This window comes from Phragmites australis, chromosome 6 (genome assembly GCF_958298935.1).
Source record: "Phragmites australis chromosome 6, lpPhrAust1.1, whole genome shotgun sequence".
Lineage (NCBI taxonomy): Eukaryota > Viridiplantae > Streptophyta > Magnoliopsida > Poales > Poaceae > Phragmites > Phragmites australis.
In genome coordinates, this window is record NC_084926.1 from 14,015,092 (window position 1) to 14,036,219 (window position 21,128).

Genomic DNA, 21,128 nt, shown 5'->3' on the forward strand with positions numbered 1-21,128 from the left:
TTAACTCATGACATTCCTCAACTAATTTATGCTTTATCATTTATACATCTCCTATAGAATAACTTAATAATAATTCTTAACATAATTGTTAGTCCTTAAGTATTATCATTGACTTACCTAATCATCACTTAGTGCCCATTCATCTTGATGCATATCTCTTCTCTATGCATCATCTATGGAGTAACCTATTAACAATTCTCACCACCATTGTTAGTCTATATATATTGTTATTAATTAGCAAAATCACGTATAAGGGCTAGATGCATTTTCAGTGGGAACCAAGCGTGAAGTGGTGGCCACGGAGGGGACACTGTTGTTGTGGCCATTGTGGTCAATGTTGATCGGTTCAGATGGCGGCGGTCCCGATGGAGAAGGTGCCAAATCTGCTGGTACATATACATAAGCCAGCGTGGCTGATGCTGATGGCACATGTGCGTGCATGAGTACAGGTGCTGGAGCCGCTGGTGTAGGAATGACGATGACATCAGGATTCGGTTGCTACGATCGAGTGACTGATGCAGGGGAGCCGTCATGCTACGCAAAGGGAAAATTTGTCTCATCGAAGTAGACGTGACGCGATGTGAGTACACGCCGGGTGGATGGGTCGTAGCATCGGTAACCTTTGATGTCCAGTGGGTAGTCAAGAACGATGCATGGCACAGACTGCGAGGCTATTTTGTGCACGGCAGTAGTTGCTGTGTTGGCGTAGCACAAGCAGCCAAACACACGCAAGTGAACACAATCGGGTTGGCACCCAAAGAGTAGCTCATATGGTGTGCGAAGTTGATGCGGTTTGCACGACCTGTGGTTAAGCAGATAAGTTGTTGTGGCAAGCGTGTCGGGCCAAAACTTTGGTGGAACGAAAGCGTGGAAAAGCAGTGTGTGGATGCTGTCATTGATGGTGCGCAGGATCCGCTTGGTGCGTCCATTTTGTTGCAAAGTATAAGGACAACTGAGGCGCAACATGATTCCATGAGCTGCAAAGAAAGACCGTAGTGTATGATTATCAACTCTTTCCTGTTGTCTGTTTGGAAATTCATGATGGGCATACGAAATTAAGTGGAAACATATGCATGGAAAGAAATAATTGTGGCTAGGACGTTAGACTTATGCCACAGAGGAAATGTCCATGCATAGTGAGAGTAGTCATCAAGTATCACCAAATAGAAATGGTACCCAAAGCTGCTTATTATTGGCGACGTCCAAACATCACAGTGCAGCAATTGAAATAGAAAGCTAGAAATAGATTGTGAATTCTCAAAGGGGAGACATACATGCTTTCCTAAACGATAGGCATTGCATGTGTGTTCTTTAGATGTATTACATGTGAAGGAAAAACGATGCAAAATGTGTGGAAGAGATAACCCGCCAGGGTGTCCCAAACGAGCATGCCAAAGACTTGAGGTGGCATTGACATGAAGGCCATGGTGATCACGTGATGGCGTGGCACAGAGAGGATAAAGGTCACCATAGGAATCACATCTGAGGAGCACCATCCGGGTGTGCAGATCCTTGATGGAGAAACCAAAACGATCAAACTCAACGGTAATAGAATTATCTCTAGTTAAAGCGTGAACAAAGATTAGATTCTTGATGAGAGCTGGAGATATGCGAACATTGTTAAGATGCAGAGGTATTGAAGGCATGGAAAAAGAAACCTAACCAATAGAATGGACAGGGAGAGGAGCATCGTTTCCAACAATAATATGAGTAGGAGATGGAGAAGGAGAATGGGTGTGAAGGCTACCAAGATTGGAGGCCATGTGAGAAGTAGCCTCTATGTCTAGGAACCAGTCGTTGACACCGTTATATGTCGATGATACCGGCATGCATTGTAGTGCAGAGAAGAGCTCCAGTGTCATGAGTGGAGCTGGTGGTGCTGACGTCGCATTGGCAGTGAAATTTGGGTAGGAGGCCATCGTCGTGGTCATGGCCTGATGTGCAGGAGGCAAAAGTGCAGGAGGGCAAGGATCGAGCACGCCCGTGCCATGGCGCGAGAGGCCAAGCTTGGACAACCCCTGTCCATGGGTTGTACCCTGAGGGCCAAGGTGTGGGAGCCAGCTCGAACGAAGCAGGGGCCATGGGCTGCATACCCATGTTGGTGCTAGCTTGACGATTTCTTCCATATGAAGTCTTGTGCTTCTTTTTGCGAGAAGCGCTAGAGGAGGTAGCCGGTGATGGTGTAGAGCTGTTTGGTGTAGATCAGGACCCGACAGAGAGCAAGGCCATCTATGCCTCCATTTTTTTTCGTGTGTGCGAGGCAGTTCTCCTCCTACATAAAATAAGATCGGGTGCAAAGGAACGTTGGCGGCGGGATTTGTGACATCAGAACAGACACCACCTGGTTGAACTTGGAGTTGAGCCCACAGAGAGTGTTGATGACGAGGACATGATCCGTCACCGAGGCACCAACATCCCGGAGTGTGTTGGCGAGCTGCTTGAGATGAGCGTAGTACTCAGACACAAAAAGATAACCTTGGTATAGGCTGTGTAATTCTTGTTGCGTGTAGACGGCACATTGCATGCTGTTGTTGAGGATCAAGCCGACAATGGCAGTCCAGACACAATATGCATTATCGTTGGGCTTCAGGATTGTATTGAAGATCTCGTGAGAGACGGTTGTGTACAACCATGAGATGATGGTGGAGTCGGTCTAGGTCCATTCAGCATCATATATGCACTGACGTGCATCCACCGTGTCATCGATGTGATCGAGCACACCAAACTTGTTGAAGGTCGGCATGAATAGCGCGCTCTAGGCCAAGTAGTTTGCCTCGGTGAAGTCCAGGTCGATCGGTACATGTGACCGAATGTTGATGAGCTGGATCGTGGAGGTAGGGATTGGTGTGAGAGTGGCAACAGAGAAAGGATTGGTGGCGGAGGAGCTAGTGGTGGAGTGATGGCTAGAAGCCATGGCGATGCAGAGAAAGATTGGATCGAGTAGGATCGAAGAAGACTAATACTATGAAAGAGTTGGATTCTGCAACCTCAATTTTCCATTGATTGCTTAGCGTGTACATATACAAGAGCTCCAATAGAAATGGTTGAGAGGAGCTGAAGAATCGGTACATGCACAAGAATAGGGCCATGACTAACGGTACAGGTGGAGCCATTGCTATGCAACGTGACATGCATGCTAACAGTCAGCAAAAAAAATGTCTCTAACTGTCTGTCTTTAACACACTGTCCAAAAAACTATTTTATTAGAAGAGAAAAATGGAAGAGGTATGAGCCTAACACGTGTTGCAGTAGCTACTTTTATTTCTCTCCTCTTCTCCATGTATAAAAAGAATGACATAAGGCCCTGCTTGTTTTTGTCGTGGATTGTCACAATCTAGATTCTATGGAGAAGCTCCTTCCCACTAGATTGTAGATTGTGAGATTTTGTAGTACAATTTAGCTTGTAGATTATGAGAATTGGTTTGTTTTTCGAGAATATGCAGAAGAGCTACTCATCATTGTAATAAGAAGCAGAAAGTACATATGACTTTTACAACGCAAGGCACTGAGCGCTCACCAAACCCTAGTGTTTATATTAAAGGACTATACTAAGAAACATCACAACTTAGAGAGGCTAAGCGAGATAGCTAGGACTGTGCAATTTCCCTCTATCTCAAAGCAGCTAGGTCCTTGGCTCCCGCCACCCTCCAAAGCGCAGCATCAGCCTTGATCGAGGTGACAAGCTGTGCTATTGTGCCCGTTGTCTTGTTGAACACCCGAGTGTTTCGCTCTTTCAAAATTCGCCACACCACCAGCATAACCATGGAATCAATTCCCTTCTTGTGCGGCTTCAGGTGGCCTACGTGTAGGTGTTGCCACCAATCGAAAGTGGAGTGATGTGGTGACAGCACAAACTACAACCCTAGCCATCCCAGCACGTCCCACCATATTTGCTTAGCGAAGCTACAACCGACGATCAGGTGATCCGCCGTTCATGTTCCGGGTCATAGAGGATGCATTGTTGGTGGGTCGGAATGCCATGTCGTTGACATCGGTTAGCGGTCCAAAGACGTCATTGTAGAAGAAGCCATGCGAAGAACTTGACCCACATAGGAGCCCAAGCTTTCCATACATGTTTGGCTCCCTCAAAATGAATTGCTCCTTGGAAGAGCATGTGATAGGTCGAGCGTGCTATGTATCTCTAAGACTCGCTCCAGCTCCACACGACCTTATCCTCCACACCTGGTTGCAGGTGGACTTCTTGAATCTGATGCCAGAGGTCAATGTATTTGGTGATGGCACGCACTGTCAGACTACCACTGATGTCCTTGATCCACTGCTTGTTCTCTAGGGCTTGTTTTATTGTTCGTGTTTTGGTTGAGCGTGTCCTGACCAGTCGACAAAGATTGGGTGCCAACGAAAGTAGCGACTCCCTGTCCAACCACCGATCACTCCAGAATAGGGGCAAATTAGAATTGCCCCGATTGAGGCAGAAAACATAGCTTGGACTATGCTATCGGTGCTGAGGTCCAGATCACACCATGGCCTCAAGACATTCGTGCATTGCAGCCACATCCAACGAAGGCGTAGAGCGTAGCCTGCGAGCCTCAGGTCCAACAAACCAAGACCACCATACTCGATTGACCGACATACCTTGGCCCAAGCGACGTTGCACTGCCCACTGGTGGCCTTTTCCTCCCCAGCCCACAAGAACCTACAATGTCTCTTGTCAATCTCCTGGATTACCCAAGCAGGCACTTTGATGGAGATTAAAGTGTGAATTAGAATGGAAGACATCACCGTCTTAACGCAGGTTAGTCGTCCAACCTTGTTCATCAGAGATGTGTGCCATGTGGGAAGACAATTGATGACCTTGTCCACCGATGTCTGCAAATGAGCCTTTTGTAGGTGATCAGTGGAAAGCAAAAGCCTAAGGTATTTGATTGGGAATTCCAAAACTTGGCAAGGAAGGATGGATTGCACCAATTGCACCTCTCGCTCCTTGCAACAGATTGGCGCCACAACGTACTTCTGAAGGTTGGTGCCTAGACCTACCACATCGCCGAAAAGAGATAGGATCTCGCGAGTAGCAGTGAAGTCCTGCTCGGTCGGTAATGTGAAGAGCACCATATCATCAGCATAGAGAGAGCATTAGTGTCTTATTGAATGGTGACCGAGGGACGAGAATTAACTTTTAAATTGTGATTATTTGTTTTTGCTTTTAGTGTTAGAATCCATAATCAAAATAAAAAATAAACAGGATCTAAGACATTCTTAATTCCTTATAGCTTTCTGATATGCACGGTTGGAGCTGGCTTTACCAGTGCACGCCCAAGCACTATACTGTTTAGCTCGGCTAATCATTGTGCCTTTCGGCTCCCTCGCCGACGCCTTGTGTGCTCTCATCGTTGACCCCACGCTCGACTCACTTTAAAAGAGAACTTTTACGATGAACAATAATTAATATGGACCATCTAATTTCTTGATCAGTTGGTTTAAATCAATCTAATGATACTCATCATCATCTCCTATATTATGATATCATCTATAGATATTATGGGTATCATAGGGATACTAATAGAAATATAATGAGTGATAAATTTATAAATAATTAGATTTAAATAGGATAAAATAGTAATTATAATTTTAAATCATTTCTTACTGATTCATATCCATTGGTTTATTGTGCGCTAGGGTTCTTCCTCGTCCTAGGGTTCTTCGTTTTGTGCTTGGGGATGTTCTTGCCGGAGTACATGGAGGGGGGCTGATACGCGGTCGATTACGCCGTAGCCGCCACCGACTCACTCGCCTTAGCCTCCCAGGCGCAGCTGTAGGGTTCGGAGAGGGGGGCGGCGGAGGGCAATGTGGGTTCCTGCAGCGTCGTCTCGGCCGCTGCCGCCGCCCCAACCGGGTCTAGCACCACTTCGACGGGCACAACCAAGTGAAGGATTTCATCCAGACCCTGCTCCTGTACGGCGACTACAATGAGCTCGCCGACATCCTCGTCAACCTCACCTCGCTCGCTACTGAGATGGGTCGGCTCGTCTCCGAGGCCAGGGGTACGTGCTCACCGTGTTCACGCCCAACGACAAGGCCATGGCGCGCCTCACCATGGACCATCTCAGCGAACCAGGCTCGCCGGAGAATATCCTGCTACATGATCCTGGAGTACCAGACCGAGGAGTCCATGTACAATGCTGTGCGGCGGTTCGGCAAGGTGCGCTACGACACGATGCGACTGTCCCACAAGGTGGTGGCGCGGAAGGCCGACGGCTCCGTCAAGTTCGAGCAGGGCGAGGTCTCGGCCTACCTCTTCGACCTGGACATCTACACCGACGGTAGGATCTCCGTGCAGGGCATTGACGCCGTGCTGCTCCTGCCGGACGACAGCAAGGCGGCGCCGACCGGCGCCCCTGACAGGAAACCTCCCGCCGTCACCAGCCACAAGAAGAGCAAGCTCCGGCGAGGTCAGTACCTTCAGATCTGGACTTGCTCCTTTCTGTTCTACCCGTACCATTATAGATTGCTCAAAAGCAACACGACGCGTTGTCCTTGCCGAGTACATTTACAGTTCACAATCTAGATTGGGGGAGGTTGATAGATGAACTTTGCAATTGGTTAAAATCAATGTGGGTTAATCCGTTGATGGTAAGAATGTTGCCGGTGAGTGTTGGGATCTAGCAGCGGGGATTAATTTATCAGTTGGTGGGTGATGTGTACTGGGTAGTAGAATAAAGACGAAGGTGCAGGCATAAAATAGAAGCAATTAGGGTTCCTTCATGTCGTACTGTCATGGCCATATTGAAAGGCATATGAGCCTGTCGGTGCCCGTTTGAGCACTTTGTACCAATACTGCAGCAGTTCTCCACTGGTATTTATGCAGTCACAAATGCTCAGATTACTGCATTTGTGCTGGCCACCGTGTTAGCAGTTAGCACCGCGAAAACGGGGATGAGAACTGAAGTCTGAAACAATAGAGATAGTTGAGCATATGCTGGTGGGTTGTTGTCTTTCAGCATCTCTTGATGGTTGATACCGTTCCTGGGACTGCAAGCAACACTGTTCTTTAACCCACGACGCATGAGCAACAATTTTGCCTTTCCCCAAAGCATGGAAGGCTCAAGCTTAAGCCTTGGTTACGTCCTTGTTATCGCAGTTTAGGTGGACTAGTACCTAAATTGGTTTGCGTTGAGGGAAGGCAAGTGGCAAACTGTTTGGCTTTGTATGGGAAAATAGCATGAGCTAGCTGTGTTCTGGCTGCAGACAACCAGACACTGATAAATGAACAAAATCAAAATCTGGTGCATGATATCAGTGTGCTACAACAACAAAAGGAGCCCATATGTTACCGAGAAAAATTTAGATGGCCTCAAAAGCTATATATATAATCTGAGTTAGACAACCAGATCAACCCAAACCACTAAACCCCTGAGACGGGCCTTTGCTAGCATTCATTGTGAAATTAGATGGCTACTCGGACCTTGAGCACTTTGCTTGTTGCATTTAATCTCAAGACTAGACTTTCGTGAGAATATACCAAAGCTGTCTATGGGTCGGAACGACAGGGGCTTAATTTCTTTAGGCTCAGTTTTGCCTCGCCCAAATTCTATCTGGCCATTGAAACTGGGAAGATACATTTCCTATGCACTTTCTGGATTACATTCTAGGACTGAAACATGGCAATGCTGATTGCGCCGTGTCCAGGACGCGCGCGCGCACGCCGAGCCGGCGGAACGCGTCGCGCCGCTTCATCCGGATCAGCGCGTCCTGCTCCTTCATGCCCGCCGATGCAGCCCGCGCCGCGTGCCACTCGTCGAACAGCGCCGCCGTCCGGTTGATGGAGGCCACGAAGAAGAATCCCGTGTTCAGCTCGTTGCCGGCGTAGTCGTGCGACAAGCCATTGAACTTGTCTGAGCTGATCAGGAAGTCATCGTCGTCGCCGCGGTCCAGCTTCGGGAACGGGTTCCTCAGCCACATCACGTCCAGATCCTTACAAATCAACAAACCAAAATCTAAACATGCCATGCGCGTATGCAGCAATCGATACTACCAATTTCATGAGTTAATCAAAAGGCAAGTGCATGCATGGTTGCATGCATGATCTCAAACGTACGGGACTACGGGTACGCACAGTGAATAGGAAGCTGTAGCCGTGTTTCGCCTTGTTCTGTAGTCCGGCGGCAGGAGACTTGCCGGTGTCCCTTGCGTGGCCAACGGCGTCCCTAATGGTCCACTGATTGAACCTACGGTTGCAAAAGGGCATCGGTGATTTGGGGTTTAAGAAAATGACGAGATCAGCCCTAAAGGGCAGTAGGTCGTAATTTAATTAATTAAGGAAATAATTACGAAAATATCTAGTTCAATGGATGGTTAGATTTAATCTATAATATCTTAAACCGTTGGTATCATTTTCCACGGTAAAGAAGCTCCTTTAAGAACCCCAGTGCACTGGCCGTGGCAGGTTATAGCTTCCCCTCTGCTTTCCGCGCGCTTCCCAAACCTCGCACACCTCGTCGCCGTGTCAGCGATCGAGTCGGCCTTGGTCCCGTCCTCCCCGGCCGCGAGGAGGAGCTGATCCATCCGGTCGTGACGATGGGGGAGTGCGCGTCGTGTGTGATGGGCTTGCTCCTTCCGTCGCTGTGGGAGGCTGCGGTGGCCGTCTCGGCCGCGGCGCTGCTCGTCGCCGCGCTCTTCCTCTTCCTCTTGCCGGACCAGCACTACTCCGCGCCCAGCGCCACCGTCGCCACCAACTCGTCCGCCTCCTCCTCGCATTCTTCCGCGACCGAAACCTGCCACCGTGACGCGGGCCGCGGCAGGAGCTGCGCGAGGGGGGAGGCGCGCGCGGTTGCTGCTGATAGCTCTTGCTCTCGGGCCGCCGGCAGCCACGTAATCAAGGTGCTGCATGTTCATCTACACCATGGCTGCTCTGATGCCTCGATCGCATTTGCACGCGTCCGTCTCTTCTCACAACGTGTTTGTACGTGCGTCAGCTAGAGCTGCTGTCTGCCAAGTACCTGATTGGCGCCAACTTGTACGGCAGCTATGATCCTTTCGCCGTCATCTCCTGTGGCGACCAGAAGCGCTTCAGGTGCATGGTTTACCTGCTTCCCTCCATCTTTGATTCCCCGTATGATAGTATCGTATCTGTGCTAGCAAATGATTCTGAACAAAGCGAGGGTGCCCACGCGGTTTCTGCAGTTCCATGGTGCCCAGCCACAGAAATCCTCTGTGGGGAGAGGAATTCAACTTCCTTGTCGAACAACTCCCGGTAGAGGTAACAACAGCTTCCTCACTGCATTTGAATTTCGAAGAGCCCAGACAGCTCAACACGTGATAGCCACTGTACTGTATCCAACTATGCATCAGTTCATCACCACAAGTTCCATGTATTGGACAATCACTGACACACTCATCTAGTCCTTATGCTAGTCTACAATCACCAAGAGACATTTAGATTAATCATGGACGTGTCAGGTTTCCAACAAAATGATGAATGTCTCAACACGAGTTAACCCAACCATTCATCCACAGCACCTGTCTGTCTCAAGCGCGAGAGAACAGCAACAATGTGCCGTGCAATAGATTAGACAAATTCTCTGTAAAAGACAGCACAGGGTGTACGCCAGCCTTGTTCCGATACAAACTATTGCTTTGGCACCATATATAGTACTAGCACTACCATACCTTCAGCCTTTTTTATACTTGCAGACTTGCTTAGAACCTTCGACGAACAGCGTATATTGCTTCCTTTTGCTGCTGAACTTTGAGAATTTGATTCAAGTACCATGAAAAAAAAATGAAAGGCACTTTGCTGTGTCATAATCATGTGACAGGTTTTCCCCCAGCACCACCCCCACCACAATCAGTGGTCCATATTGCACAGCGTGAATTAGACCTCTCAATTTGAAGATTTAACAAGTGAACACCAACCTGCAGAAAGTTATATAAAGTAACAATGTAGAATAATAAATTTGGGAGTACAGGGTGTGCATATGCTTTGCGTTGCTGTGCGGATGCAGCATCACAGCTTCTATGAAGCAACATTTCTTGCACTGAACCTGCAAATCATTCAAGGTAAGATTAACATAGAATAGAAGTTGTGTAAGTTCAATGGAAATAAAGAGATAAAATACGATTAAATTCGTGCGTTAAGAATGTTTCTTACCCCCAAATCTGGACCCAAAACTTTGAATGAAAAGCTGCGAACATCGGAAAGATCGGCGTTGTCTGAATATTTGATGCCAGAATTGCTTTCCTTAAACGTGTGATATGTTTGTTACTTTCTGCATAGGTAACCATAACAATATATGACTGGGACACTGCATGCAAATGCAAAGTTATTGGATCTGTAACTATAGCTGTTCTCAGTGAAGACGAAACGGGAGCTAGTTGGTACGATCTAGACAGCAAATTTGGTCAGGTAGGACCTGAATTTATGAATGATTGCATTTGAGTGGTTCATTACACTTTCCACCATCTCGATACTCCAATGAATTTCAGCATGTATTTAAAACCGAAAAAAATATGGTTGCAGATCTGCTTGCTTCTTCGTTCAACCAAAGTATTTCCGGCTTCTGATAGGTAATCTTGATTTGGAAAGACAACAACATTATTTCTGATGGTAAACATCAACCTCATTCAATCATATTTTCCAGCTTCTTTGATGAATGTACTGGAGATGAGTCCCCGAGAAAGGTGATACTGAATGAGCAACGCCGCGCGATGATTGAGGGCATTGGCCCGCTGCAAACCATATATAAACTTCCTCATGACGAAGTATGTATTCTCGACAAACGATAATGACATATGCAGACATGCAGTATCACATACACATCTAAGCTGATAATTTGCTGATACATCCGATCTGTCCCCTTGTGCTTACAGATTGTTCAGGATAGTTACTCCTGTGCTCTGGAAAGGTCTTTCTTGCACCATGGCCGTATGTACATCTCCCTATGGCATCTGTGCTTCCACTCTAGCGTATTCTCCAAACAATTGAATGTAAGTAAATCTTCTGAAAAACCTGTGGATTTAATACACTGATTGAAGATGAAATGCGCATTAGGCTTCTCTCTAGCTTCTTCAAAGCCCAAGCTGATCCTTGGACAAATCTAAATGATGAGTAAGGAAAATCATAGTATATATCACTTGCCTCAGAAAATCTGCAGAAGTTTAGTTTAGTTGTTATTTCAGCTTATATAAATATTACTCCCTCCATTTCTTTTTATAAGGTGTATTATGGAAGTCTTGTGAAAGTCTTTCAAAGTATATTTTGACCATTAAATTCTCTTACAATATATTATCAGTTGTTACGAAACCAATATCTTACTAAACGATATGTGAAATATGAATCTACTGGTACATCTTCTATACACTAAACATGCACATAATTTGACTAATTGTTGATCAAAATTTATAAAGTTTGACTTTATCGAATCCTAACACACCCTATATTTTGAAATGGAGGGAGTAATAGGCTAATAGCTAACTGACACAAATGAGGTAACTGCTGCAGCAAATCGATAACAGTATGGGAATACTGACAAGAACTTTCAGAGTAATTTTTCATATTCATATCCTGTTTATGATATCATTGAGTTCCTTCGCTAAGATCTGCATTTTTTAGGTGATTATTCCATTACAAGACATAGGCGAGGTATGCAACCTACGACGCTATTTTTCTGGCCTTAATATCTGCTTTCTTTTGGTTGAGATAGCTGACGTACATATGAATGTATCCTGCAGATAAAAAGAAGCCAGCGTTCTCTTATCAACCCAGCGATTACTGTTCTTCTTCATGGTGGTGCAGGTGGACATGGAACACCTCGTTCATGCAGCCAAAATGGTAAAAAAAAAATTATGGCACAATGTTAATAAGTTAGATGCAAGCACATACGTAATTAGAAAACTAGGCCTTATGGATTCAGTTTGCAAGATTGCTGCAAATTTCAACATCAACGAGCGTGACTGTACCATCTTCAAGTTGAAGTACTCCTGTACAAGTAAACCTGTAGCAGAGACAGCACCAGCACAATCAGCATGTGTTCCATGTTTTTGCACCTCCCATGTTGGAAAATTATCAAGAGATTTTCTGTTGAGCATCCCTGGCTTAATTTTCAGGAAAGGTTAGGTACACATTCACATCATTCTGGAACAGAAACCGTACATTTAGAGCTCTAGAGACTGCACTACAGAGTTACCGAGCAACCTTCGAAGCTGAAAAGCAGGTATTTGGAAAGTATTCTAATTTGAATGTTTGATCTTTTCATTTGTGCCTTGTGGAAATTACTTGAACATTTACATTCGAATGTTTTCCTGCAAGCAGGTGAGAGCACAACAAAGAGGAAGTAACAATGTAACCAGTAGTAAGACAAACAGCATAAAGACAGCAGAAAAAAGCATTGAAAAGGCTATAACATTCCAACCTTTCATCAACGAACATGTTCTCGTAGATGTAACCAGTGTGAGTATCCCACTTTATTTTCCTAATTCTTCTGATGCATAATCCATCTCCTAATTTTGGATATTACTTATCTTTCAGAATGCCTTCCCTGGTACATCCGAGACGTTTTTCAGTGCCATCTTAGGTGACAGTTCAATGTTTTTCCAGCAATATCGAGATGCAAGAAAAGATACAGATTTAAAGGTGCCTGTTTTGTCAGCTGCGCTATTTACATATTCTGTTTGTTATGTCCATTTCTTGGAGCTGTTGCTCATTTGACTGCTGGCAGCATTGACCAACAGAATTTAACAGATTAGAATTCGGTTTTGGCTTATTCCAGCTTAGCAAGTGGTGTGCCTCAGAAGAGTACGGAGGCAAAGTTCGTAAAGTGACTTTCAGGTCGCTATGCCACAGTCCTTTGTGTCCTCCAGATACCGCAGTAACAGAATTGCAGCATGCTTCTTTCTCAAAGGATAAAAGAAACTTGGTAACATACTTAGAACAGATATGTTCGCTGCAAATCAAATCCCCTCCATTAATAAACATGACTTTTTATCTTATTTCAGATCTATGAGACAAAGCAGCAGGCACATGATGTTCCATTTGGTTCCTACTTTGAGGTATTTGCCATCTGCTAAAGTACATTGTGAAAAAAAGAGAAAGTAGAAACTGAAAGTCTTCAGCATTTGAAAGATATTTCATCAGGAAATTAGTAGTTCTGTGAGATTCAATAATTTGTGTGCTTCTGGACATGATTAACATTTATTAACACCCTTTCACTTTTTATGTATTTCTTCAGTTAATATTGTATAATATTTAAAAGAAGTTTAATATTTATTGAACTAATGTAGTCATATGCTCATATTTAGCATAGCAAGTTGTACTGCTAGTGGACAGCAGATAAAATCGTTCATTTAATCATTTCTTCTCCATCTAAGACTGTACAATATTTTTTTTTAAGCCTCAACAGTGGAGTACATGTTGTAGTATCTGAAAACATGTCCAAACGCAGACTACAATATTTGGTTTTGCTAGTAGAGATGTAAACACCTTTTCAATAGAGGGAATTGTGGCTGATACCTGGCTACAGATCCACTGCAGGTGGTCGCTAAGAACAACCTCCAGTTCGACATGTCAAGTAGATATAAGGATCGGTTAGTTGAACTGTATTACCTATAATGTCTATTCAACAGTACATATTTCTGAAAATTTTACATTATCTTTGTGCACATAATAGGGGTAAGCATGAAGAAATGGTGCATTCTGCAATCCAAAATAAAATCTGGAGCAACTGATGAGGTATGAGGCACCACCTTTGCCATGTTATAATCTCCTAGCCAAAGAATAAAGTATTGGCAACATGAGAGTTCACTGATTTTTCACATCTCCAGAACGCAAGAAAATTGAAGGACAATAGTTCAAACTTCAGAATTCTTTTTTCTCGCACCAATTTGCCATATCGAAATTTCTACCCTCTCAAAACTTCTTCCATCTCAATTGAGGCTATGGCAGAATGTTCTGGGCTTCAGGCGCTCATTGGGCGCCGTTGTATTTTTGTTTTGACCAAAACACTACTGTAAAATTAGGAGCGTGACAAAAAGATGATGTGACACCAATTTGCTCTGCACCACACAACCCTCTTGTTGTACCAACCATAGAAATCATGTAAAATTAAATAGAGAAACTAAATACCGATCTTTTCAAACATAGCATTTGATGGTTTGTTCTTGACATGATCTGGTATTCTGGTGCAGTACAGGAGAGAAGTTTGCAAGATTTTGGAGGCTGCCTGTAATTATGTCCTCAAATCTGAGTTAAACAGCCAAGGCAGTGATGAAATTGTGGTGGCATCTTCACCGTGAAACACGCAGATGAAAATCATCTTACACAGTTCCATGCACACATACAAGTGCAGTGCAAACAAGTTTGCAAGATTTTACAGGGTGATTGTGATCACATCACGTAAGCTGGAACAGCGAAGCCAGCGATGACATTGTGGAGACATCCATGAAAAGTTGCAGTGGAATGCCACCTGTGGAATTGCACCCACACAAACAATAAGCTTCAGACCATGGAGAGACTCCTGGAAATTAGCGAATTGGTATGATTGTGTCGTTCAGTATGACAACCAAGAAATCATAGAAGTGACCCAGTTTAACCTTTCCACTTGACAACAAAACAGGTCAAAGTTGAAATTCCACATTTCAAGCTTCAAAAGAAAAAAGAAACCCCAAACTTCCGGATGGACTGGTGCAATTTGACTTCCTGCGGTAGCTAATGCAAGTTAATGAATTACTATAACCAGTTCATATATCCAATTACAGGGATCAGAAATCGCTCATTCCTGAATATAAATCAGTTCCTGGTGACTGCCAGTTAGTTTTTTTATTTAACACATCAAACTATATTCGATCAGAAAAATTGCAGTGTACAACATAACCTGAGTGGAATCAGTGAGCTAAGTTTTGCAATTAACTGTTTGTGGAATGTTCTGTGTAGAAAGATGAATATACTACAATAGACGTGAATGATTTGTATTAAACCTCGTGGGTTGTTTATATAGAGTACATGGTAGCTTGAATCTTAAATAGTCCTATAAATAAGATAGAAACTAATCCTATCCTATCATAACAGTCGGATCTCTTCTGAATCCTTACCATATACTCTAACATCTCTCCACAGTCGTAACGTGAGAAATACGGACGCTCAGACTGAAATGGAAGCCGACGATTTGCTCAAGATGATGATAGCCCTTTTGTTACCTAGGTAGCCTAGAGCGAGGTGATCATGGTCGTAATCGTGGAGGAGGGTTTGGGCCCAAAGCACCAACATAAGTACACACGTTCACAAAGTTAGGTTGTTTCGCCCAAGGATCTCGACTGGTGGTGGCCTAGAGGTGCTAGAGGAAGACGTTAACTGAAAGGACAATGATGTCGCCTAGAGGGGGGTGAATAGACGTTTTTACAAAAATTCGTCCCCTTGGCCTAAACTTGCAGCGGAATATAAACTAACGGGTTTTTCACAAGTGAAAAACCTAAATATGCTAGGCTCAACTAGTGCATAATCACCCTAAATAAGTGTGAAAATTACAATCCTAAGGTGATAAAAATTATTCAATTCTAGCAAGAGATATGCAATAAAACTTAAATTGAAAAAGGCTGAAAACACTGTTCATATGCCTGAAATTACTGTTCAGATTCACCAGGTATGTACAGGTCCGGAAACTCCGGTAAAGTCCGGATTCTCCAGGTTCTGTAAAGAACTGGGCCGGAAACTGAATATAAAGGATGGGTAGAGAGTTCTAGCTCAAACCAAATGATATCGTGTGTTCCCGGAGATGATTCCAAGTAGATCCACGGAGAACCTACACCCAAATACACACAACAAGTAGATCGAGTAATATGCACAAAGATTTGAATAAGAACTCAAAAGTAAAGAAACAAGAGAGGAGACACAAGATTTGTTTCCCGAAGTTCGGATTCACCACCGTGAATCCTACGTCTCCGTTGAGGAAGCTCCAACGAGCCGGGTCTCTTTCAACCGCTTTCCTCGATCCACTCTTGATTTCTTTCCTTGCGGAGGCAAAATCGAGCCCTTCACAAACTTTCCCGCGGCTCACCACAAGCACGGGAGCTCACCGGCGATACCTAGCCGGCTAGGAGGCTTCACCTCCAAGAGTAACAAACGCTTCGAGAACTTCTTGTCGAGAACTCAAGTGCTCAAGATTGGATTTTAGCTCACATACACTCAATCTTCCAATCTCTCAACCCAACTCACTTTTCTTTTCAAATCACACACTAGAATAGAGTGGGATGGAGTTCTTTTGACTCTAAAAAGTGTTTTTTTTCGTGCCCTTGCAGCTGCCCCAAAGGATGGGGTGAGTGGGATATAAATAGCCCACTTCAAAAAACTAGCCGTTAGGCTCTTTTCTGGACTTTACCGGAGTATCCAGCCTACACCGGAGTCTCCGGCCACTCCAGGTACCGGACCGGAGTCTCCGAATATAGCACAGCTGACATCCGAAAAACGGCGATAACTTTTGATCTCGGAGTCCGATTTCGACGATTTTGGACTCTATGGAAAGCTTATTCAAAGGGCTACACATCTCAACTGAATTCATGACTTAAAACATATAGGATCAAACTAGGAACACTCCAAAACCCATTTTGGACACTTTCACACTTTCCGCTCCGGACTCTTAATCAATAAACTCTCACTTTGGGTTTGGTTGGGAACTCTTGAGCACTGAGACACGACAATTAGCTCACGTTGTATCCCTCTTAATAGTGCGGCATACCTAGACTCAATTTCAAAGATAAAACACATTTGAACCAATTTGAGCCTTTTGAATACTTTCAAGTATCGTTTTTTACTTTCAAACCTTTGAGGGTTGCTAACTTCCATAAAATCTTTACTCCATCTATTCTTGATTCCTCATATGATTGATGCGAATCACTCATAGCTTCTCATGGCCTTGCACGGTCCATTGGCGTATAGCTTCACTCGCTCTTCACCATCGCATTGGTCCTTCGGCGTCAAGTCATTTACTTGCCCTTTACCACCGGATGGTCCATCGCAGCCGAGTCTTACTTGCCCTTCACCGTCTTACTATAGAAAACCATTTTGTATTCGACATCTTCAGATAATTCAGTTTTTCATATATGGAGTCCACTTTTGTCTTCACTCTTGACATATGTGATTTTAATTCAATTTATGCCTTCTTATAGATCCTAACCCTAACTCACTCTCAAGCACAAAGCACATGGGTTAGTCCATAAAACCTAAATGACAACATTTATACCTTAAGTTACTTGATCTCCACAAGTAACTTATTAGCCTTCATGCATATTGTCAATCTTCATATAGAACCTAACCCCACTCATTCTTAAACACATAGCACACGGGTTAGTCCATAAAACTCTATTAACAAATCATACCTTTAGTTACTTGATCTTCACAAGCAACTTAGCCTTCAAACTTATTGCTAATCTTATTGAGCTTCTTCTTCTTCTTATGAGCATCACTAAAATCTTAATGACTTATGATGCAATTGTTTGAACTCATGGCATTTCTCAAGGAATCCATGCTTCATCATTTATGCATATTCTATGAAATAACATAATAGCAATTCTCAATATGATTGTTAGTCCATAGGTATTGTCATCACTTACCCGAGCATCACCTAGAGCTCATTCATCTTGATGCATTTTCAATCTCCCCATTTACCTAGAGCTCATGCATATCTCTCATCCATGCATCATCTATGGAACAACCTACTAACAAACTCAACACCATTGTTAGTCTATAGGTATTGTCATTAATTACCAAAACCACACATAGGGGCTAGATGCACTTTCAATCTCCCCCATTTTGGTAATTGATGATAATTTCACTAGATGATTATATTTGATAAAATTTAAAGTTCTAAGTATACATATAATCCGAAGATTAATGTATACAAAGAACAAGTTTTGGAAATACCAAATATCACAAAGATATTTGAGATTGCCAAAACTAGTTTTACTAGCAACAAACACCACAAAAGGTTTTGATGTTTTTTTTTTTGAGATTGCCAAAAATGCATGTGTGATTGAATTTTAAATATCATTGCATATATTATCTATCTCAAATTTTGGATGGAGTTTTTTTTTATACATATCAAGCAAGCATGATAAAGTATGTATGAAGATGAATATGCTCATGCAAAACAAAACTTCACCTCATTTCTCAAAGGCAAACATTCAAATTCTCCCCTAATTGACATCTTCCCCATATAAGAAAATTATCCTCCATATGTAAAGCCCTCTTACAAAATATAACATATAGTCCAAATTCTCCCCCAATTGACATCAATACCAAAATGGAATCATCGAAACGAATTCTCCCCCAATTGACGTCAAATTGGTAAGAATTATGGAGGACTTGCTAAAAGAGAAATTTTCCCAAAAATCATTCGAAGCACATTAGCTCTATCCCACAAAAGGAATCATCGAAAGCTAGTGCAAGACTATGTATAGTGTAAACTCCTTATGATATGTGTATTTCACGTAATTTGAGTTAAACCAAATACATTTATCCAAATATAAGTTGTGTTAGGAGAACAAGCTACATAATAGGTCAAAAGGGGTTCAAAGAGATGCCAAAAGAGATTTCAAAAGGAAATACCAATTAAAACTTCAAAATATATCAATTAGATACCTACAAGAGATACCAATTGAAAAAGATGCTAATTAAAATTCCAAAGGATATCAATTGAATACCTATAAAAGATATCAATTGAAAATTCAAAGCATACCGATTGAAACAATTGAAAGAGATACCAATTCCAATTGAAACTAATTCAATTGAAGGCAAATCAAGCATGAGTCTAAAATAAATATCCAAACACAAATGCAATGGATTATGCTCTAAGTTGAACATAGCAAAATTGTTGACAATATAATGAATTTCTCGTTTATCACAAAGTGTCAACATCTCATAAGCATATATGTCCAAAAGAGCAATTTAAAGCGGACTATAAATCTCAAGCAAAAGATTTTGCAATTTTCATCAATATTGCATATATGAGCAACTCAAGCATTTGATATGAAATCTTTTGCATACTTGGGATTGGATGAATCGTAAACATGATTATGGAGTTCCCACAAAAATATGCTACTTCAAATTGCTCATATTTGCAATAAAGAGGTTTTAAGCACTTGCAAAAAAAAAAACACATTTTTGCAAGATATTTTCATGATATGATGCAATCTACACAAGATTGAATCTTTGAAATTAAATGCATAAATCAAGAACAAATTACTTGGAATGATATTGAATTGCTCACTTTATATGGTCCTTCTTTTAATTCCAATTGAAATTGAAGGAGATTGTCTTCTTTGTAGATACCAATTGAAAGGACAAAATCATCTTTATGAATTTCAATTGAAATGATCTTCTACTTGAAAGGACCTTCATTATGATTAATCCAAGTATCCAATGCATCTTCATTGTACCTAAAACTCATTTAAGTACAATTTAGTCCCCAAACTTATTGGGTCCGAAAAGGTTAGTGAACTCATCACATAGAGCATGCTCTCTCATAGATATATGCATATTTGTATGGAAATGATAACAATTCAAGTTCATACCAACAGATAGATACCAATTGAAAATATATATCGAATGAAGGTATATACCAATTAAAATCAAATAAAAGCTCTATGCACCTTTTAGACAATAAAAACACTTGATAGAGGCTTACTCTAAATATAGGATCAAAGAAAGCAAACATGTTATAGATTTTAACATTTAAGTCAAACAAGCATGCTCGTCACTTTCAAGATCCGATGAAGATATAATTTGGACAAAAATAGCATATTAGACTTGAAAATACCAAATGAAAGACAAATATCAAAAGTTTGTCCAAATTATATCTAACATAAAAAGATCAACAAATGAGCTAAGCAAGACTTGAGCATATGGAGACATGAATAAGTTCCAAACATGCTCAAAAATTTATCTCAAGCAAGTATATAGAAAATGATATACTTATTAGCAAGACAAGTCAGAGAACTTCCATTAGAGAGCAGCTTTAAATGCTGGAGGCATAGCAATAGTTTCCAGCAAGAGCCAATGTAGTAAAGCGAGTGAGGAATCACACATACCAGCACAGAATGCAACGTAGACAGATCTTTGAGACCAGTACCATCACAATATGTTCAAGTGGAAGATCTAACCTTCATTGACAATTTTGACATAGACAAAAGATATGTCACTTGTCATTGACATTGTTTGTAGTTTACACAGTATACTACATACCACGCGGTATATGCATCCCATCATATTAGTATGACACAGAAAGACTTGGCTTCAATATCACAAGTTTTAAACCTCTCATTTGTATGAATTACACTCTTAACAATAAAATATGCATTGCTCTGCAGAAGATAGAAGGTTATCAAGAATAACCATGACATTGTACAGCTCCGTTAAATCACACATCAAATATCCCAATATCATTTACAAGATAAACCAACCTTGGACAAAACCAACAAGGATATCACAGATGTCGGTGGATGAACACCGCAAGCGGGGATCCTGAGGGACCCCCTTTGAGATTCGGCCGGGGGGGGGGGGGCTGATTCTGGATCTACCTCGTACGTGAATTTAATATGAATGTATGAGATCTAGGCGGGACGGATGATCGTCGGCTAGTAAGAGTAAATACTCAAGGAATTTTAGACAGGTTCGGACCGCACGGAGCGTAATACCCTACTCCTGTGTGTATGATGTGCTATTAATGCACTTGGAATGTCTTTCTCTGGATCTCTGTGTTACAAGGTTTTTTGTCTAAATCTTGAGCCTCGGTCTTGTTTCTTGCTTCTACTCGCCTTGTACAAAGCTTGTTCACCTCTATCAGTCTCGATCTCTAAAAACTTGTTCACCTGTCTTTCTTCGGAGTGCTCCCCATTTTTATCCTACCGGGGAGGCTCGGCGTGCCCAGAACGTGGGCACGAGTTCTCGTAAGCCATAAATGGAAAGCAACCATTATGGGGCTACAGTTTGATGTTACAGGGGTTGAAAATGTGCCCTTCGGCCGGTCCCATCGCCCATTACGCCCAACTTTAGCAGGTGCAGGGGGGCTCACCGGGCAGCCGCCGAACATCCCCACATGCCCGTTCGGTCAGAGCAGATCTGACATGGCAGGGTGGCAGGCGATACGTCTTGAGCCCAGCGACGACATCTTCAAGCCGTTTCCTTTATG

At 42.8% G+C, this 21,128-nt stretch overlaps 1 protein-coding gene and 1 pseudogene across 3 annotated transcripts; both read left to right on the forward strand.

The window, feature by feature from the left end:
- Positions 1–5,802: 5,802 nt before the first annotated feature.
- LOC133922979 (fasciclin-like arabinogalactan protein 16) lies at positions 5,803–7,825 on the forward strand (annotated as a pseudogene).
- Positions 7,826–8,437: 612 nt separating this feature from the next.
- LOC133920482 (BAG-associated GRAM protein 1-like) lies at positions 8,438–14,834 on the forward strand. Of its 3 annotated transcripts, none has more exons than XM_062365099.1 (17): positions 8,438–8,835; positions 8,931–9,028; positions 9,139–9,214; positions 10,232–10,360; positions 10,475–10,521; positions 10,596–10,716; positions 10,825–10,941; positions 11,567–11,596; positions 11,686–11,785; positions 12,061–12,167; positions 12,266–12,403; positions 12,482–12,586; positions 12,723–12,869; positions 12,949–13,002; positions 13,473–13,536; positions 13,620–13,681; positions 14,137–14,834. In XM_062365099.1, the coding sequence occupies exons 1-17, from the start codon at positions 8,533–8,535 to the stop codon at positions 14,242–14,244; spliced, it is 1,806 nt and encodes a 601-aa protein (XP_062221083.1). In that variant the 5' UTR covers positions 8,438–8,532; the 3' UTR covers positions 14,245–14,834. The 3 variants fall into 3 exon arrangements, 2 of the variants coding, with proteins under 2 accessions (XP_062221083.1, XP_062221084.1); XM_062365100.1 differs by having other exon boundaries at positions 14,142–14,834; XR_009910106.1 differs by lacking the exon at positions 13,473–13,536 and having other exon boundaries at positions 14,137–14,214.
- The last annotated feature ends 6,294 nt before the right edge of the window (positions 14,835–21,128 follow it).

Bases quoted from the DNA above. Each gene is read 5' to 3' on its own strand.
- LOC133920482 (XM_062365099.1), top strand. From the start codon at position 8,533: ATGGGGGAGTGCGCGTCGTGTGTGATGGGCTTGCTCCTTCCGTCGCTG. The intron at 10,717-10,824 runs GTATGTATTCTC...TTGTGCTTACAG, and splicing joins ATAAACTTCCTCATGACGAA to ATTGTTCAGGATAGTTACTC. The intron at 12,587-12,722 runs GTGCCTGTTTTG...GGCTTATTCCAG, and splicing joins GAAAAGATACAGATTTAAAG to CTTAGCAAGTGGTGTGCCTC.